The sequence below is a fragment of the Cyrtonyx montezumae genome, unplaced genomic scaffold, assembly GCF_038088225.1.
Source record: "Cyrtonyx montezumae isolate F1298 unplaced genomic scaffold, pur_monq_1.0 scaffold_8, whole genome shotgun sequence".
Classification (NCBI taxonomy): Eukaryota; Metazoa; Chordata; class Aves; order Galliformes; family Odontophoridae; genus Cyrtonyx; species Cyrtonyx montezumae.
Window position 1 is genome coordinate 46,161,742 of NW_027072089.1, and position 19,227 is coordinate 46,180,968.

At 39.6% G+C, this 19,227-nt stretch overlaps 1 protein-coding gene across 2 annotated transcripts in view; it reads right to left on the reverse strand.

Annotated features, from left to right (window-relative positions):
- The window catches only part of DLGAP1 (DLG associated protein 1), a 391,301-nt gene that overhangs the window by 75,649 nt on the left and 296,425 nt on the right, over positions 1 to 19,227 (reverse strand). For both annotated transcript variants that reach the window (XM_065752000.1, XM_065752002.1), the window contains 2 exons: positions 14,448 to 14,625; positions 12,229 to 12,469 (listed from right to left, as the gene is read on the reverse strand). In XM_065752000.1, the coding sequence (XP_065608072.1) occupies positions 12,229 to 12,469; positions 14,448 to 14,625 (419 nt within the window). The remainder of the gene's footprint in view (positions 1 to 12,228; positions 12,470 to 14,447; positions 14,626 to 19,227) is intronic.

Below are 19,227 nucleotides of genomic sequence, written 5' to 3' on the forward strand. Positions count from 1 at the left end.
AGTGGAAATCCAGAACAGTGGATATGCCTAATCCTATACTTAAGATTAATATCCTATGTCAGAATTACTATGCTGAAGTTATTGGATACCCACACTGTTAATTTTTTGGAGTCTATGGATAGTAATTAGCAACAGTTTGTAACTGGCCAGAATGTCACCCTCAGTAGGTCCCTAACTCCTCCCCATGCATGCTGGAGAGGCTGAGGATTAAGTTTCTTTTCCTCCTCCTCCTCAGCTGGCAAAGGTACACAGTTCTTCAAAGGGGATGCAAAGGAGGCATGTGTACCAATCAACATGCTGAGGAGGAGAAGACATGGATGGCTGGTGGGAAGTGCACATTGCTGCAGTACAAATAGGAAGACCCACTTTAATTTTAGACCTGTAAGTTGACTGGTCATTTTGTATCACTATTTAGCATACATATATGAAATATGGTGTCAGTAGCCAGTTCACAATATAATTTTATGGACACCAGGTAAAAGTTACCTGGGATTGTTCCACCTCATCCTGTTAGACACAATCTCCTTGCTAATTCTGGGGGTGAAAAGAGGAAGACAGAGAGTCTTCCTACCTCTTCTATTTATGAATATAGCAGAAACGATCTTGGTGGAAAACTGAATGGAAAACAAAAAAACAACACTTGAAATGATTGCTCAGAAACTGTTTTGCAAGATATTTCTACACTGTTAGAACATATCCCTACCAAGGATCTGATTGCAAGATTTAAGTTTTTGTCAGGAAAGGGCCAGAAATTCTTACAATTCTATCTTTAAAAAAATATTATAAACTGGATTCCAACATGTTGATACCCCTGATCTGGACTCTTCTGGTGGTAAAGGCAGCTGTAGTAAAATAGAGGAGCCAGATGTTTCTGTGACACCAGGCACATGTAAATTATGAGTTGATTCTACGATACTGGCAGCTGAGGACACTCAGTACCTTTTACAATTATACCCTCAATTAATGAAGTTTACAGGAAAAAAACTATAAATCTCACTTCTACAGCTTTGTAACATATTGCTAAGTTTTGCAATATTTTATTTAAAATATTAAAAAATGTATCTACAGAGCAGATGGGGAGTTACCATCCACTTGGTGAAATTCCAACACTTCTGCTCCAGTTTCATGAATTTCCAAAGCTCTTTAAGCTTTCTGTCCAGTGCTTACTCTAATGTGTCATGTTCATTATTTTCCATTCACCAGTTACACCAGCCTTGTAAAGGCACTACAGGCATTCTGGAAGCAATTACTTCAATGGCAAACTCATATTCCTCCCTATCCCCTACCTGTAGAGGAACTGGAGACTCATCACAACCAGAAAACATGCTCTAATACACGTCAACAACTGGGGACACTGGTGGATCAAATAGTACCAACATTATGTGCTGCGTAGGACATCTCCATCCAGCCTACAACCCATTAATACGTGATGAAGGAATAAAGAGAAGTCAAAGCATTTTGGAAAAACTCAAAAGAACTGTGTAAGGAAAGATGTTACTCATTCCACATTTTGTTGAATGATTGGTTTTTGAAATACAGGACATATTTCTGTTTTATGGAACTATTCTAGATCCTCTTTGCTGCTGAAAAGTAGTTCTTTCCTTGTTCTTCTCTCACATCTCTTTTCTTAACCATCAAACTCATTACCCTCCAAGGAAAGATCTATCAAACTAGTACAATTTTATGTTAAAAGTAAAGATTGCTCTAGTTTATATTTATTTTCAGACATGTTTTCTTCATTGGCACATGTCACCTGAAATCTGTGGGGGTAGGCTATCATATTTTATTAAACATATTAAAAAACCACGTGCTTTCAGGCTCAGTATATCTTCATTCTACATCTATTACTCAACCATCTCACCAGAGATCACAAGATGGAAGACCATGATTTGTACTTAGTGTGAGCCTTCTTAATGAAGTTTCAGATACAAATCATAAAGGAAACACAAGTTTCCATTCTCAGCAAGCTTTGACAGAAACAGGAAAAGGCTTTTAGACCTGCTGCTTATATATGTGAAGTCCAGAGAAGAGGATGGCTGGGGAAATAAAACAGATGACTTGAGGGCATTTTGATTTGCAGTGACAGGTATGACAATTGGAAGAACACTGAACCCAAACAGATGTCAGTGGCCCACAGGTAGCTGATGTGAGGTTAAACACAACCACGCTCCTACACTGAATGATGCTCTATACTTTGTGCTAATGCAACTCTTCAGCTGTGGATGAACTCCCAGAGGATTTGGGAAAGGACAGTGTTGGAAATCTTAACTAACGATTTCTTGCCTTAATTTGTTCCTCTTTTTCTGAAAAGGGAACAAATGTTAACTGTGCTTTAACATCACCATTAACACAATCTAGCTTTCCTATAGCAGTATCCCAAAGAAAGAAAGAGATGGTGCAAGGAGATGTGAATAAAAACTGAGGCAGCTCCCGTGGAATTAAACATCAAGAAAACTGGCTTCACCTAAACGAGAGCATGCAACCTTGCAAAAGGTTGCTTCAGAGCTTCCAACACAGATTCAGTACTTCTGTCCAACCCACCTCCATCACTCTGAATACCTTCTTCCTCTGTGTTCCCACTTTCATTTGAAGGCACTAATGATAAAACATCTTGTGAGAATTCAGGGAACTGTGTGAGACAAGACAGCGTATGACTGTGGGATGGAGCAAAAGTTAATTCTTTCACTTGGGTGTAAATTAGACTTAACACAAAATGGAAAGCTGCAGATTTTCTCTGGACTTCCTGAGGCAATCAGATTGGGGCTAGCAGTTCCTGGATGGGTTTGAATATACTATAGTTTGTGTATTTTTGGTTTGCTAAAACCATACTTTTTTTCATCCAGAGACATGCATAACTGTATTCGACTTTTAGCAAAGTTCAGGATTATAGGTAACATCCTATGCAAAGAGGGTTTAGCAAAAGCAAGTGGGAGCAAGGAATTCCAAAGCAGAAATAGCCTGCTCTGTTTAAACAAAAAGTCTGCCAGTCTTTATTTTGTAATGCTATTAAAGCATTCTGACTTCCATCTAAACCTTCCCAGAGGGATGTAGTCTACGCTTTACTTTAGCTAAGCACAGAATTTATTTGAAATCATTACAGAAAAAAAAAAAGTTATCAAGTCATCATTGTCTTGACTGTAGAGACATGAAGAGTAGGTGTCTTTTTCAGAAGAACATATAAGTGCTCTGTAATAGTAGAGGATTCTCTGATACTATTTATGGTTGCTTATTTTTTTCTCTCCTCTGATATTTTAGCTCAACTCCTTGATCAGAGCAACTAGGAATTGTTCTGCTCAGATGGCTTACTGCATTTTAAGTGGAATGCCAAATTCAGTAAGGCAGAGCAATTCCCTAAGACCAGCATACCCATTCCTCTCTGCTGGAGGCCAGAAAAAGATTGCAGCATTAGAACAGATTACCCACATCTGCCTACAGCTGTCTTTGATAAAAGGGACTGCTAGGCTGTAATGGCAGCTGGACTGTCCTTCACTTCAAGATAACATCAGGTGTTTTCCAAATTGAGCATCTGAGTGGTGCTGTGCTTTGAAATTGAACATTGTACGAAGCAGTGCACTAAGTTCAGTATAACAGCACAAAAGAGTTCATTACATCTCTGTGCACACTTCAGAGCTTCTGATTTTTTTTTAATGCACAGATTTCTTTGCTGCCACATTTCCTTTGAGTTTGTGTCATTACTAAAGAAAAAAGGCAGTGTTTGTTTCAAAAAGTGGTTAACCATATGTGTACCCCATAGTCCATAATAGTTTCTCAGAGCCAATTACTGTTAGACTACTGCATAAACATATATTTAGGAAGCATGAAATATGTAATTACTTACCCAATCTGGTACCTAATACATCTGAGCTTTCAGATGGGAATTACTGACATGATGGAACACAACAGCTCCAAATGAACTACTCTAGTTCAAGAGGAGCCCTGCAGAGTTGTACTCACTACACCTACTTATTAAAAATTACCTGGTTTTTTTTTTTGAAATTCTGAAATCACTCAATAACTTTAAGAAGCCCATCATCAACAATTACCTCATCTTTTTTCATCACTTCTTGGAATACACTATGGTCCAAGAGAACTTTGTAAATATTATCTGAGGACAAGAAAAATATTCAGGTTTGTCCTAAAGGAACTATTTGAAACTTGCTGCAGATGACTGCAATGCACTGCTGAGGACTCAGCAGTAGCACATGCTAAGAACAACAACTTGGGTTATTTTTATCCCCTAGATGGATTAATTAAGCATAGTCCCTTCAGTAAAGCGGCCTAAGTCTTGCTTCCCTAAAGAACTGTAGTTAAAACCAATCATATCCGTATTATTTTCCTAAAATAGACTAATTATTACTGAAAATGTGATTGCATTACATAAATTGGGTCCTGTCTTCAGCTTACCGATTCAGCTCATTTCTGTCACCACAATCACAGAATCATAGGGGTTGAAAGGGTCCTCTAGAGACCATCAAGTCCAACTCCTCTGCCAAAGCAGCTTCCTAGACCACGTTGCACAGGTAGGTGTCCATTACAAATACACTGCACTTAAAATAATCCAAAACAAAGAAAAGATCCACTTCTTTGTTGTGTTTCTATGTTAAGTGACGACTCAATGATTTGTCCTTCATTAGTTATTGGTATTTCAGCTAAAGGACAACTTATGTCTAATGCTCAGGGCTCTGTTATTTTGGAGTTATGACCAGTCCCCGAGCACAGCATTTTGGATAAAGGTTTTACTATCTGCAAGTGGAAACAGATTGTGGGTTTATTTGATATTTTGCTCCACATTTTACCTATTAGTGTGTAATTATAAGTCAATGCTGCTGTGGGAAATCTGCCTCCTTGCTATGTGATTCCAGGCATATTTCAAAGACATATGTAATTCCAGACATATTTCATATACCCTACTTTCTTGCAAGTCAGAAAACATTATCTCCCAGAATACAGATACACAAGCCCACCAGTGAGATCTACTGCTAAAATAGCATACCATGAAGTCACATCAGCTTGGCCCTGCATTTGAGCTCCCTGGTGATAAGTGACCTGAGTGACACGACTGCCTTTGCCAGAGGAGGTCATGTCAACCAGCACGTATTTCTCAACACAGGGCAAATAAGTCTTCCAGAAACAAGAAGACAGTTGATTTATTCACTGCTTCTCAGACTGTGGCAAAATTACTTAGGTTTCGTGTTTATTTATAGGTTTAAAAAACAGTCAATTCTCAGCTAATGAGACATTAGGCATGGGTCGCTTAGTCAACACAACTTTCAAATTACTATATAGCTTATAATACCTTTTAGAATGCTACGTTATGGTAAATCAAATGAAATTTTGTCTCAGCTAAGTACTGAAGACTCGGATACTTTAATATACTGGCTCCAGAGCATGGCTGCTGGCTCCAGATGGGATGCTTATAGCACCTGTATGCTGGTAGTAGTGGTGTGCAACATGGTGGGACCAGAATTGTCTCACTGGAGTTGTTAAACAGAAATCTCTAACTGGGCCTCTGGAACCCAGATAGTACACCTCATAACACACATGCAGAACTCAAATCCATACCTATTCCAGAGCCCAACCACTCCTTCTGAGAAGAAATTTCTCCTAATACCCAATGTGAATTTCTCCTGGTACAACTTAAAGTCATTACCTCTTGTTCTATTGCCGTTACCTGGGAGAAGAGGCCAACCCCTAAACTGCTGCAATATCCTTTCAGGGAGTTATAGAGAGGAATAAGGTCTCCCTCAAGCCTCCTATTCTCCAGATTGAACAGTCCCAATTCCCTCAGCTGCTCCCCACAAGACTTGTGCTACAGACCCCTCACAGCTTAGTTGACCTTCTATGGACATGCTCCAGGGCCATGATGTCTGTCTCGTAGTGAAGGGCCCCAAAATGAAAACAGTGCTGAGTAAAAGACTGAAATGATGTGAAACAATTATCACTTTTGTGTGTGCAATATAATCAAGGGATGTTAATAAGCTGCAGAATGTATTTAGGTACATTCCATTCAGAAATATGCAAAGGATATCCATAGTACTTTTAATCTTGGTACAGTTGTTAAAATGATACTAATGAATAATGAAACATTTAATGTAACTAATCACTGCATCCTCCTCCTCTATTTATGCTGCCAATAGGCTTCCTCCTTAAAAGCTCTTTTGATCAAATAACATAGATTTCTCTTAAATATCTCCTCCTTTTGAAAAAAAAAAAAAATCACCCTTTCTTCTGCTTCACTGGATACTGTCAAACCTACAAGTCTGATGGCTGTTCTATTCCCAGCATCAGAAAAAGCTGGCAGGGTCCCACAGCACAGCAGGCTGAAGGACAATCAGCAGTATATCTTTGTGCTGAGGATATCTGACGTGCAATCTTGGCTAAAGCAGAGCCTGCAGTTTGAGGGAGGCTGAGCGCTGGTGAGAACACATCTGCAGTCGGTGTTCAGTACACTCTCAGCACAAGAGTCCCAGCACAAAGGGGATACTGACAGAGGAATTGGGTCTAGAGCAAGACGTACACAGGTTGAAAGGTAGATTTGTCAGTCTGTAGGCTATGAGGGACCTACTGGCTGAGGGGTTATGGAAAAGGCTGAGTCATGCATTTGTCAGATATGCACAAAAAAAAAAAAAAAAAGACAGGAGATAATGGGAACAAGTTGTACAAGGGAAATTCCAGTAATTTTTAAGAAAAAGAAATTCACATTACACTGTAGTTAAACGCTGGAAGAGGCAGCCCAGAAACACTGCAACTTTTGCCTTTGGAGATATACAAGGACAACTGGAGAAGTCAACCATACAAGTGTTATCTGAACAAAAGTTGAGTAATACATCCCCCATGCCTGACACTGCTTAAATGGCAAACAGCTATAACTATCAAACATTTCTAAAGTAGGGACACGTAATATTTATTCCAGTAATCCCATCTTTCGGGTCACAGAGTTCTGTATGCCCAAAAGGTAAAACAGTTTATCAGACTTATTTCAGTTCCTAACTTCAGCATAAAATTACACTGCACACAAACCAACCTGCCAAATGTTTGGGTACAGCTAGTATTTCTAGGGCTGACTCTCTCATATCTCAACCCTGCCCCTGTCTCAGGCAATTTTCATCAGAACAGTTCACATGAGTGCCAGCATCATGCTTCAAGTCAGTTAGAAATTTTCCAGTAAAAGCTGTGTTCTTAGTTTTTCTCATTAAAAGCCTCCACCAACTTCAAAAACTCTTTTTTGTGTGTGTGTGTGTGTGTATGCGCATGTGTGATGTGGAACTTAAAATTCATAAAGCTGACTTTTGGGATAGACAAGCTGAAACTGGCTCAAGCTACAGTCAGATGCCTCTGAAATTAGAAACAGTGTTCTCCTCCAAGGTCAGTTCCTCATTAGTAAAGGAAAACATTCTTAAGTGCTGGTTTAAGCAATTTGATAGTAGATCCAAAGGCAGTCTGCATGTCAGGATTACTCAGGGAAACAGAAGAAATGAACTGTATAAATTCTTTGTCAAACAGTTTTCTAACACTCTAAATCTATTTTTAGGTTCAGCATCTGCAGAAGGTCTTAACTTCATTTTGTGTCTTCAGGCTTTCTGCAGAGAGATACCTTCATTTTTGGTACAGATCCAGAAACCAACCCCATCTTCATTTGGAAACCAAATTTGAAATCCTCATTCCTTGTTTCTTTTTGGACAGAATAGTCTTTGAAAGGACAGTCCCAAGGAGTCCCAGAGAGCTTGGACACAGCTGGTGTACAGCTAGTTCCAGCCTCCTTCTCCACGGGCTTTGATTTTATTCTTGAATTCCACCTGGCACAAGTCTATTTTTAATGTCATTTGCATTTTTTTCCCAGTTGGCTAGGCAGCCCCTTAAGAGATTTTCCACAAAGTACCTGACCCCTCTTGGTCAGATGTTCCAGAGAACGGAAGGAGAACAGCTTGCTCAGCCAAAGCCCCATAATTAGCATACACTGCAGTAACTCTCAGTCCTTCTCTAACCTGCTGTCTGCACAGCATGATTTCCTTGGGATTTTTGTTTGCTTTGCTTTTAATCAGAAGTGTAATATTACTGAGAATCACCAGATGGCATTGCTGCAGATAATTCTGATATTTATGTTTATCTAAGTGTACAGAAGTTAGATATTGAAAAATACTTATTGCAATCCATGCAGATTATTTCCTGATATTATTGCTTGAGCTCAGCTACAGGGGAGACATTTTCCACGTAAACATATCCAGTCTCAATCATGTGTTTGCATCTACGTGTGCTAATGCTTGAGCCCTTGCAACATCATACAGTTTATCTGAGCTGCAAATGAGAGTGCATGGCTGCACAGGCATGCTTTAGAAACAGGATGTACAAGGTTTTCCTACATAGTACAAGTCAGACATGAGATACTCTTTAGACTACCTTACAATTTTACTATTTCTTAATTACTATACTCCTTAGGCACACTGAAATGAATTAAAAGCATTTGAAATTCTCAAAACCTGTTCAGTATCTGAATCTGGTAGCCAAAGAGTTTCAGCTACAATGCTTGTATCTGCAAATAACCAGGGATCAAATTATGTACTAATTCACACCTCATTAAGCTCCTCTGAAGAGCCCAAATGACACGGGTAGTAACTTTTAGTGTAGGCTATGCTGTACAACATATGCCAGCACCTTGGGGCTGAGGGAGCTCCCAGCCTGCACAGCCTTGCTCTGAGGCCAGCTTGGCAGTGCAGGGCCAGCTGGGATGGCTGGACCTCTTCAAATTCCTAGATCTCCAGCATGGTAAGGCTGTGACGGGCACTTGTTTCCCACTTGTTTCCTTGTCTCTATCACAGTATAAAGTGGCAACCTCGCATTTACTCTTCTCCATTTTGTAATCCTTCACTTAAAATCAATGGTGAAACAGTATTTAGCCTATGGGACTCCTCACGAATGAAGTACCTGCCTGCCAGATGCAGTGACCTCAATGTGTTGCTGCAACTGCACAAAGACCAGCACAGACTGTAGAAGCCACCAGCTGGATGAACATATTCACAGAAACCCAACAGATAGTTGTATACTACTAATTTTAGATTCAAACCTATGCGGTAAAAGGAAATTAGAACCTGAAGCAGCTATGACTGTAGCACACACTAGTGCATTTTGTCCACGTAACTCGCTCAATATTTTTATTCCCATGGAATGCTGTGGGCCATTTCTCTGGAGGAATAATTTTAAATGCAGTGAGCAGTTAGCCCTTCTTTCTTTTCTATTGCCATCATGCTTGCATTCTCATGTACTACCATCCATCAATTACCATCAATCAAGTGAGTGATAAGTCAAGTCCCTGAGGACAGATCATAAAATCGCAGAATTGTAGAGGTTGGAACGGACCTCTTGAAATCATCAAGTCCAACCCCTGCCAAACAGCTCCCTAACCCAGGTTGCACAGGTAGGTGTCCAGGTGGGCCTTGAACATCTCCATAGAAGGAGACTCCACCACCTCTCTGGGCAGCTGTGCCAGTGCTCCATCACCCTCACTGTGAACACATTCCCATGCATATTTGTGCAGAACTTCCTATGCTTCAGTTTGTGACCATTTCCCTTCATTCTGTCACCACACACTGCTGAGAAGAGTCTAGCCTCGTCCCTTTGCCTCCCACTCCTTAGATATTTATGGACATGGGTCAGATCCCCTCTGAGTCTTTTTTTTTTTCAAGGCTGAACAGGTCTCTCAGCCTTTCCTCATAATGAGGAAATGTTCCATGCCTTGTATCATCTTTGTAGCCCTCTGCTGAACTACTTTGAGGAGATCCCTGTCCTTTTTATACCAGGGAACCCAGAACTGGACACAGTACTCCAGGTGAGGCCTGGGCAGAGTAGAGGAGGAAGAACACCTCCCTTGACCTGCTGACCATGCTCTTTTTAATGCACCCTAGGATCCAACTGGCCTTCTTCTTCTCATTATGGTATGTTAAATCCATACTTTAGATCATAGTTTCCCCTATGTTTCCCACAAAAGCATTTGAAACATCATTTTAGTGGAGGTAAGACACATCTTTCTTCATTATATCTGCTTCACTGCCATATCATTTTCTACTTTATTGAGGCCTGCATTAATAGAAACCATCAAAGAGGTCTTTCCTTGGATTGCTTTCCCAGTCACAGGCAGCAGCAAGGTACAGATATTTTGGATGGAATTAATTCAGCACTAATCCTCATTAAATGGATAGAGGAATGTAAGTCATGTAATAAAAGAGAAGTTGTCTGAAACACCAAAGCAAGGGATGGGCCCTTGAGAGTCCAAGAATTAAAAAATGAGAAAGATAACTCAGTAAAACGCTCTCACAGCAGAAAACATATCTGCAGCAGTCTCTAAATGCTTCTATGGATGTCCAAGGAGAGAGCTGCAAATCACTTATCTCTCTGGATTTGAAGGGGCTGTCTACAGAAGCAGTAATGTGAGATAGACCCAGTGGATTATATTTTTCAATAACATAGCCTTGTTCCTATGATTTTTTAATAAAGCCAGCAACTCAGAGAAGGCACCAGAAGTCTGTAATTGTGTTACAAAAAAGCAGCATGAACCAGAGACAATTTACAATAAATATTTTCCTCTTATGGGTTCTCCAAGCGCTTTTGGCTGATGGATACATCTCCCATCTCCGTTTACACCCCCCATTTACACCCTCCAAACAGGGACACAGATGTTCTAAGCGAGTGAAACAAGCTCTTAAATAAAGGTTAAATTTACTGCCTGCTGGATTAATGAACAGTCACTTCATAAAGAAAAAATACCAACAAAATCATTCACAAATAAATGGAAAACCATTCTGAGATGTCCAGGGTGACCCATCAATGGCAAACACTGAAAAATCCTTGAAATCCTCCATCCTTCAAGCTTTTGCCTCAGAACATTTGACACAAGCTATAGCCCTGCAATGAAGTAACACAATTTATGTAAATCTTGTCTTTGTGACGTGGTACAGACCCTTCATGCACACAAGCACTGCTTTTGCAGAAGAAATTTTGTCAAATGAATGCTATTTCTTAATGGTTAGTGAATTAGATGAGAACGCGTCTGTGGCATTTGTTAAGAATGCTTTGATGTCTGTGATCTATTGCCAATGCATTTCCAACAGTACCTAAACTTGTTACTATTAGAAAAAAAATCACTAATTAAGGTGAACATTTTTGTTTAAAAGGATAGGAAGTGTCTATTGATGACATAAAGTGATTGACAAGAAGCTTCATAAAGAGACTTGAGTGAGAGATTAGGAACTCACAACATGCAAAAAACTGCAGCTGGAAGACAGGAGACAAAAAACCAAGAATTTAAAATAAGGGAAACAGAAGTTAGAGAACCTGGAAAAAAGATATGGGCAGTGTGAAAAATTGTAATAGTAAATATTAGTTACGAAGAGTACATGAATGAAGCTTGTGTAAAGCAGAGGAATGGATGCAAAGGAGTTGGAAGAAAGATGCCATCCCTTAATCTCCCACAGGAAGAGCACGTGCATACAATGGTTCCTGTTCTTACTGTCCTGAATACAAGAGGTGGATTTTGATTTTGATTACTAACTTGATTTTCTTTCCCACAAAGCACTAATTTTGTTATCAGTATCTGGAATTCATCGCGGTCATTTCCAAAAGGAAAGCAACCTGAATCATTAAAAGATTCTGAGAAACGTTTGTATGTCTCATATTTAGATTCAAATCTCTTCCTCTTGCAAAGCTTGAGACATTTTTGCTGTACAAGCAGTAACAACAAGGTGTGAACATGCGTATTTTGACCTGCAGACTTCTCCTTCATTCCCAACCCTAAAATACAGCTGAAAAGGTGTACCAGCCATTAATAAACACAACCATCAACTGGCAACTTTCAGAAAACACATCTCTCAAAGCAAAATTCAGCTGAGGAACCCTCCATTGCTGATGTAAGCCAGCTGCTAGCCCAGAGCCTTCTTACTCAGCCTTGCTAAATTGCAATTGCTCTTCTGGGGATGAGAGCAGAGGAGATATGACCTTGGACTTCCCTTCTGTGTGCTCTGAGCATAGAATAAATTAGCTTGGGCACTGTAAACAACACAACTGCATCAGCCTGGGTCTGTGCCTAGTTTCAAGCTGATTAGTCTGTCAAGCTCCCTGCTGAAACACAGACTCATAGGCTTTGTGTCTGGAAGAGATCTGGTGGTTGATCTGATGGAGCTGCACAGAAAGGTACCTTCATTTTTGTCACCCCTCTGCATTTCCCACGTTGTCACTCACCAGTGCTGCTCTGGATCGTCCTCACTGTAGTGGTTGTTCGTGGGGGAGAAGAAGATCGCAGTGATATGCACTCATCATCTTGGGAGCAGCCCTTCTCAATGGCTCTCACATAGCTGTGGCTCCTCATACGGAAGCAGCCCGGCATTGGCAGGTCCAGGGCCTCCACTGCCTGAGACTCAAGCTCACTGAACACTGACTCGCAGACAGACTCAAACTGACCGTTCACCTCCATCTCACTCACCTGTGGGAAATGATAAGCAGGTTCAGAATGCAGAAGGTAGAGGCTTTATGCAGAATTTGTATTTTGGTTCTTGATTTCAGCCAAGACCAGTGGGAAGTGGGAAGTCCCATAGCAGCACCTGGTTTTCCTCACCCAAGGCAGATAGAACTCTGACAACTATAATCATTACATTGAAAAACAAAAAATCATGCTTTCTTTGCCGAAAAAAATAAAGGTCAACTTAACCTTGGGACACAATCCATGCAATCCAAAGGCAATGACAGTGACAGAGCTGAGGGGATGGAAGCTCAAGTGCAGACAGTAACAAACAATGGGAAAGAGGAGGCTGGTATGGAAAGAAACTTTGCTGCTGGGGGGAAATCTTTCTATAAATATTCTGGCTGACTCCTTTGTCTGAGAGCTGAAAGGTGCCAGGGGAACCTTAGACTCTTTGTGGCGCATACACTAGGTGGTGACAAAGACTTTACTCAACACAAGATCAAGAACATTTAAAAGTATGCAGCTTTACTGCAGATCTTGTGAATCTGAAAATCACTTATCTGTGCTTATATATGAATGGATGCTCACATTCTGAACTCATAATTGAGCCCTGAGCTTGGCATTAAAGCATAATAATTATCACTGTAGGAAATATGCACACAGAAAACATCACTTAAGGGTTTTGCTGTTTTTCAAGCATGCAAAAAGCCTATATACTGGAAGGTAGGACTTTGACAGAAAAAAATAAGGATGACTCTTCGTAAGGAAAGCATTATACCAAGTAATTTGTACACAAATGAAAAAGGAAATCTCAGTGACTAGAACATACTGGTTTTTTACTGGGAAGTTACTTAAAATAGTATGGAAAAATCATGGAGAGTACATTATAAAGAACAGTTATAAAATGGTGGAGGATAGTGATATCCCTACATAAAAAAATTATGAATTAAGACTTAAAGTTTTTTTTTTTTTATAAATATTGACAAATGGCAACAATTTTGGGAGAGACAGCTATGTCTAAGAGCTAGGTGTCCAGCTAAATAAGTAAGCTAACCTAACATTCACATAGTTTTCTCCAAGACTTTACATCCTAATTCTTTTAGAAGAGCATCAGCCCTTATGAAAAGTTCTTCACTATATTATACACTGGTGAATACTCTGAAGCTATGATGTCCAAAGATTGAGCTTCCGTGGTATTCTAACTACAACTTCATACTGAATGGCCTCACGCTTTTGTTACAGCTGAAGTCTTAATATCAGTAACATCACTTGCTCCTTTTTGAATTTAGTGATCTGACATCCCAAAGGTAAGGGGAATCACAGCATCACAAATCCTGTCTGTTAAGAAGATCTAGAAGCATAGCAAAGTTAGTTTATCCAAAAGATTTATCTGAATGCAGCACTTAAGCAAACAAGTCAAAACTCACACCAAGGAGCTACAGGATTTAGCAGATGAACTACTGGCCCACTGCCCTGTGAAGTGCTGGCACTTTTGCACTTCTTTCAGATCTGTCCCTGGACAAATCAACTGAACAAGCATATATAGGCAAGGACAGACTAGTTTATGATGTTGAAATTCATAAACTGAATGAGTCACAGTGGGACTGTTCTTGGTTTAGAATGAACATGAAGGAGTCCAAATGAATTTCAAGTCAATAAGATAAGCAGGCCTTTGCACTTAGTATATTCTGTGATACTTGTACTACGATGATGAAAAGTTCAGAGGCACTCAGGGTTAAGAACATATACAACGAGATAATAAAAGCTTTAAAAATACAGTAAAATTATTGTAAGAATTGTGAAATACAAAATACTGTGGAATTCATTTTCCCTTAGCATTACAAACAGCTTGTGGATGATTTTTTGAGCAGTGTTCAGAGAATTTGATTTCACACAAGATCCTTAAGACACTTATATAAAGACACTTGAGCCTATTTTAAGCCAAACAGAGTTTCTACTTGGTTTAAGTGCTGCCCTGACCTCCCATGCATGTGCCCACCTGACTGATGGTACTCATGGCTCTCATGTAGCTCTCGTTGCGTGAGCGGAACTTGGGGGATGTCAGCAACCCTGCAGGGTCCAGGCTGTCCAAGCTCCTGTTGATTGAGACTTCACTCACTGCCCTCAGGTAACTGTGGCTCCGGATCTGAAGCTTTGGAGAGTGTTCACTGGATATCCTGATATATTTGTGGGAAAAGAAAAAAAAAGACAATCAAACAAATGGTCTCACCAGGAATGGGGATAAGCAAGTGCTTTTCATTGGGACAGCAAGACTTGAACTGGTTGTTATCTTTATTTCATAAATAGACAAGTACTGTGTAATGTCAGCAGTTTTGTTTGGATTACCCTCCTCTTTCATTTGGTGGAAGAGAGAAATAAAGTGTAAACCACGCCTAAGCAGAATGGCAACACAACTTTTATTTACTGAGAGCAGCACAGCAAAATTTTACATTGTGTTGACAGTGGCAACTACCAGCCCCAATAAACACTTCACCATGTGAGATTTCTGTAGAAATGACATTGAACTGACTTCACATGTAGGTTTTAAAAGACCAAGTGGAGCCATTGAGGCAAGTGCAATAGAAGAAAGTGCTTAGAGGTGAATGCTGCAACCACCAAAATCAGACAAAAAGCTTGGTGATGAAGGGAGTAGCCTGAGACTAAATCAGGATGTACTAACCTCAATGCACCTGCTGAACACTTCTTGATGCAGCCAGAGGTTCTATTCTTTTAAATGCTTGTTTCTCTTTCACAAAGACTGGCGTTGATCAGACCCGGCTCTGTGACTCATGTATGTTCCTATTCAATGGGGACAGAGTCTTCAAGGGCATATGACCAAATAGTGCAGGCAGAGCATCCACAATAGGCAAAATGACTTCACAGCATAGCTTAACTCAGGAAATCATTCTAATAATCACAGTTGAATTTGATGTGCTTTCATTTTATTTTTTCATATTTTTTTATCCTGGCTGAAGGTGCAAGTTGAAAAAAAATGCAGGCCAGATAAGAAGCCTGACATGACTTGATGTCAGATTAGAAGTGTAAGAACTACAGTTATGGTCCTGAAGTGGAAACAACCCCCATTTTTACTATACCAGTGACAAATGAGATGGACAAGTAGTAATGTAAGTAATGTGGACAAACTGCAATATTCCTGAGTCAGCTCCTGAGTACTTAAAGTCAGCCAGCAAGGCTCATAACATCTAAACACAATTTTCCACTTGTGAGATGTTTTACCCTCTGAAAATGCTCGATGAGAGCTGTCTTCACCAGGTACTCCATAAAGATGCGAGTCACAAAAATAAGGTGATTTTTGTCTTTTTTATGATGCAAATAGTTTCAGGGATATAGCTTTATAAACAATGAATAGATACTGTATTGAAAGGGTATCTGTACTGAAATATCTTCAATATTCTCCCAGTGCTGCAAATTAACACACTAAATTGACAAAATTTTATATTTTGAAAGGTAAATCTTACACTTGCATATATATGAACTAAATATTTGTAACCAAATGAAAGGCTTAATCTTGGTTCACTAACATTTAGAAATACATACCCAGTTGACCTGAAAGAAGAGAATCCATTTTATGTTTAATTTGTCAAGCATTTGCAGATTTTTGCATTCAAGTAGTTAATGATGGCAATTAGTATGAACAATTTCCCAGTGGCATGTTCACTTCTGGTAACTGTCAATGTATTTTTAGGGGGACAAGTCCATCGTGTAATTGCACACCTAAGTAGTTCAGCAATTACACCTACTTCTGAATGGTTCAATACAGTAATAAAATCTGGGTCATCTGTACAATACCGCATTACCTGGCTGCTAATTACCTGGCTAATAAAAATATGTAAACTTATTACTAGGTATTCTTATCACAAATACATATCCTTTGCTTGCTGTTTTCAGTGGGCATGCAGTTCAGTGCTCACAGCAACCATTTTCATATGCTATGACTACTTAAGCCATTTGATTCCACATGTAAGAAGCAGAAAGCTTTTTAGATGTCAGATTTACTAATGTTTCAAATGACTCAAAAGAATGAAGAGAAAATGATGAAAAATGACCATTACAAAACGCTGCTAGCTACAGCATTTTTATAATTAACACTAACCATAGATCTCTTGGTAAAACAAAGAATCCTGTCTGTTATTTGATAAAAATATAGAAATAAAAAGAATAAAACAAAAAGATAGAATGAATAATTCAACAGACATTATTTTTCAGATGCATGCAAACTTCTTCACTCCCCTGCAGATCTGTAAACTGATCAGCATTGCCTGAAATGCATTTCTTAAATTAATTCAAAATGTACTTCATGAATATGTTGTGAACAGTTTGCTGCCAGTATGTGACATGCAAAATTCAAATATGCTTGATTAGCTGCCAGTTAGTCAAATGTGTCACCTGGGGCTGTCGCTGTTCACTGATTAGCTGAGTTCACAAGAATAAACTGCACCACACTGCAAAATTCAGAGCACAGATAGTGCCAGACAGAAATTTGCAAGTGCTGAGGCAGGTGCCCTTTAAAGACTGGAAGCACCATATCAAGGTGCAGGCATGCAGAGCAGCAAGGTTTTGCTGTTGCATCCAGGGCACAGATGCTACCACTGTCATGGAAAGTAACAACAAAAAGTACAGAAATTCATTTTTCTATATGTATTAGCATTGCAAAAGACTGTTTTCCCAACTTTGCAGAAAACAAAAGCACCCATCCATGAGAGAAAATGCTTTCCTGCTGTTTCAGATGTGGGTGGTCAGCACAGCTGCCTCCTTTCTCTCAGTACTTTTGTTCCAGAATTTGTGATCTGCCAGTTTGCTGCATATCTAGAAGAATATCTAGAAAAACATTTTACAGGTGGCCACTTATTTTAGTCTGTGTGTACCTCCCATCTGTTATTTAAACCTGACTAGGATATTGGCAGCTGCTGGAGGAGGTGGCTTCCTGCTTACTGATTCACTAGATGTAGAGATGGGGAAAAGATAAAAAAAAAGTTAAAGCACAAAGAAACACCCATAGGTTTCCATTTATGATGACTAATATTATCTTTGTAGCTGTGAAATAAATAGCCACTATATTCTACAGTACACTCCAATGAAAAACTGAAAGGCCACTGAATTTTTAAATCATTCAGTTCAGTCAAGAGTGTGGCTATATAAAATAAGGAAACATCTGAACATCTAATTTATTGTTTTCAGAGCTTCTATTACCTGTAACATGCAAATGAAAATAACCTATTCTTTCTTATGAGTTCAATTCCATGATCTGTTTATTCTGCATTATCTACTTTTTTTAGTCATCCTAATTTCCACAACTTAGTTTAATAGGCAAGGGACTCAGACTTTGGGACTCCATGCATTAGATGTATTAACTGTCAGAAGGAGGATGCAAGTTACTGAATCTCTTTAATGACCTCCTCAGGTGCTCTGCATCATTCCTGTGCTGCAGTGTCAGCCTGTATAATGTGGACAAGCACCCAAGAGCAGTCCCAAACTCAGAGCTCGAGCCCTTTCCCAAGGCCTTACACACTGCTTGTCTCTACTGTGGAGCCCAAGGGGTCTAAGTGGAAAAGTTGTGCTGAGCTGGGTGGAAATTAGGTTTCACAGAATCACCAAGGATGGAAAAGACCTCTGAGATCATCCAGTCCAACCACCACCAATACTCCCCCACTAAACCACCTTCCTCACTACAACATCTAAATGTTTCTTGAACACCTACAGGGGTGGTGACTCAACCACTTCTCTGGGCAACCTACTCCAGCACCTGACTGCTATTTTGGAGTTTTTAACATCCAACCTAGATGTTTGCTGAGTCCTGGTGAGAAACAAGGGCTCCTCTGGGTGAAGGAAGGCCAAAGTCACTGACTGACACTGTACCCCAAGAAAGCTTGAGGTATCCCACCTGTGAGAGCAAAACACTGTCATCACATTCTGAAGGCATTCGAGGCAAAGCTGGATGTGGCTCTGGGCAGCCTGGTCTAGTCCTTGGCAACTCTGGCAACAGCAGGGGAGTTGAAACTACATGATCTTTGAGATCCTTTTCAACCCAGGCCATTCTAAGATTTACTATTGAAAGTCTGTGAGGGGCTCTTACAAGGAGATGAGTACTGATTTAAACAGAAAATAAGTTTTAGCAAATCATCTATAACAGAAAATCATGTGTGCAAAGAAAATATTTAAGCAGCCGCTGCCTACCGCCCTTTGATTTCTGCTCTATACCTTTCAGAGGTACTGAGATTGAGCCTCTCATTTTCATTCAGATGTAGGAATGAAAAGACTTAAAATGTACTCATTATCACCTCTATCACCACTGCAACATACATTCTTTCAGTCACCTTTTCAGATGATCACCAGGATTAGTAAGGAATGAAGAAAAGCCATAAATTCTCTTTACAAACTGCCTTGTTGTTTCTGACTCATATATTCTGTCTAAAATTTTGCTAACTCACATATATATTAAAGGGTATGAAACATACTCTTAGCAGGTTAAAAATGAAATAGCTTAAATGTATTCACTGAAGAATTTCTTCACTTTGAAAATGGCTTTGAAATGACAAAGAGAAAGTAGACAAGAAAGATTTCCCTGTTTACAAGAACCACTAAGTTTAGTTCTTAATCTTTTCATTTATGAAGGGTGTTGTATATGTGCTTTTTGTGAAAAACACTTTCATTTACAACACTTCATTTCTGAATGAAGACAAGGAGAGACTAGACTGACAGTGGCTGCACCCTCTTAGTTCAGATGCATAACATAACAGGAAAAAGTGTTGTAAGGAAAA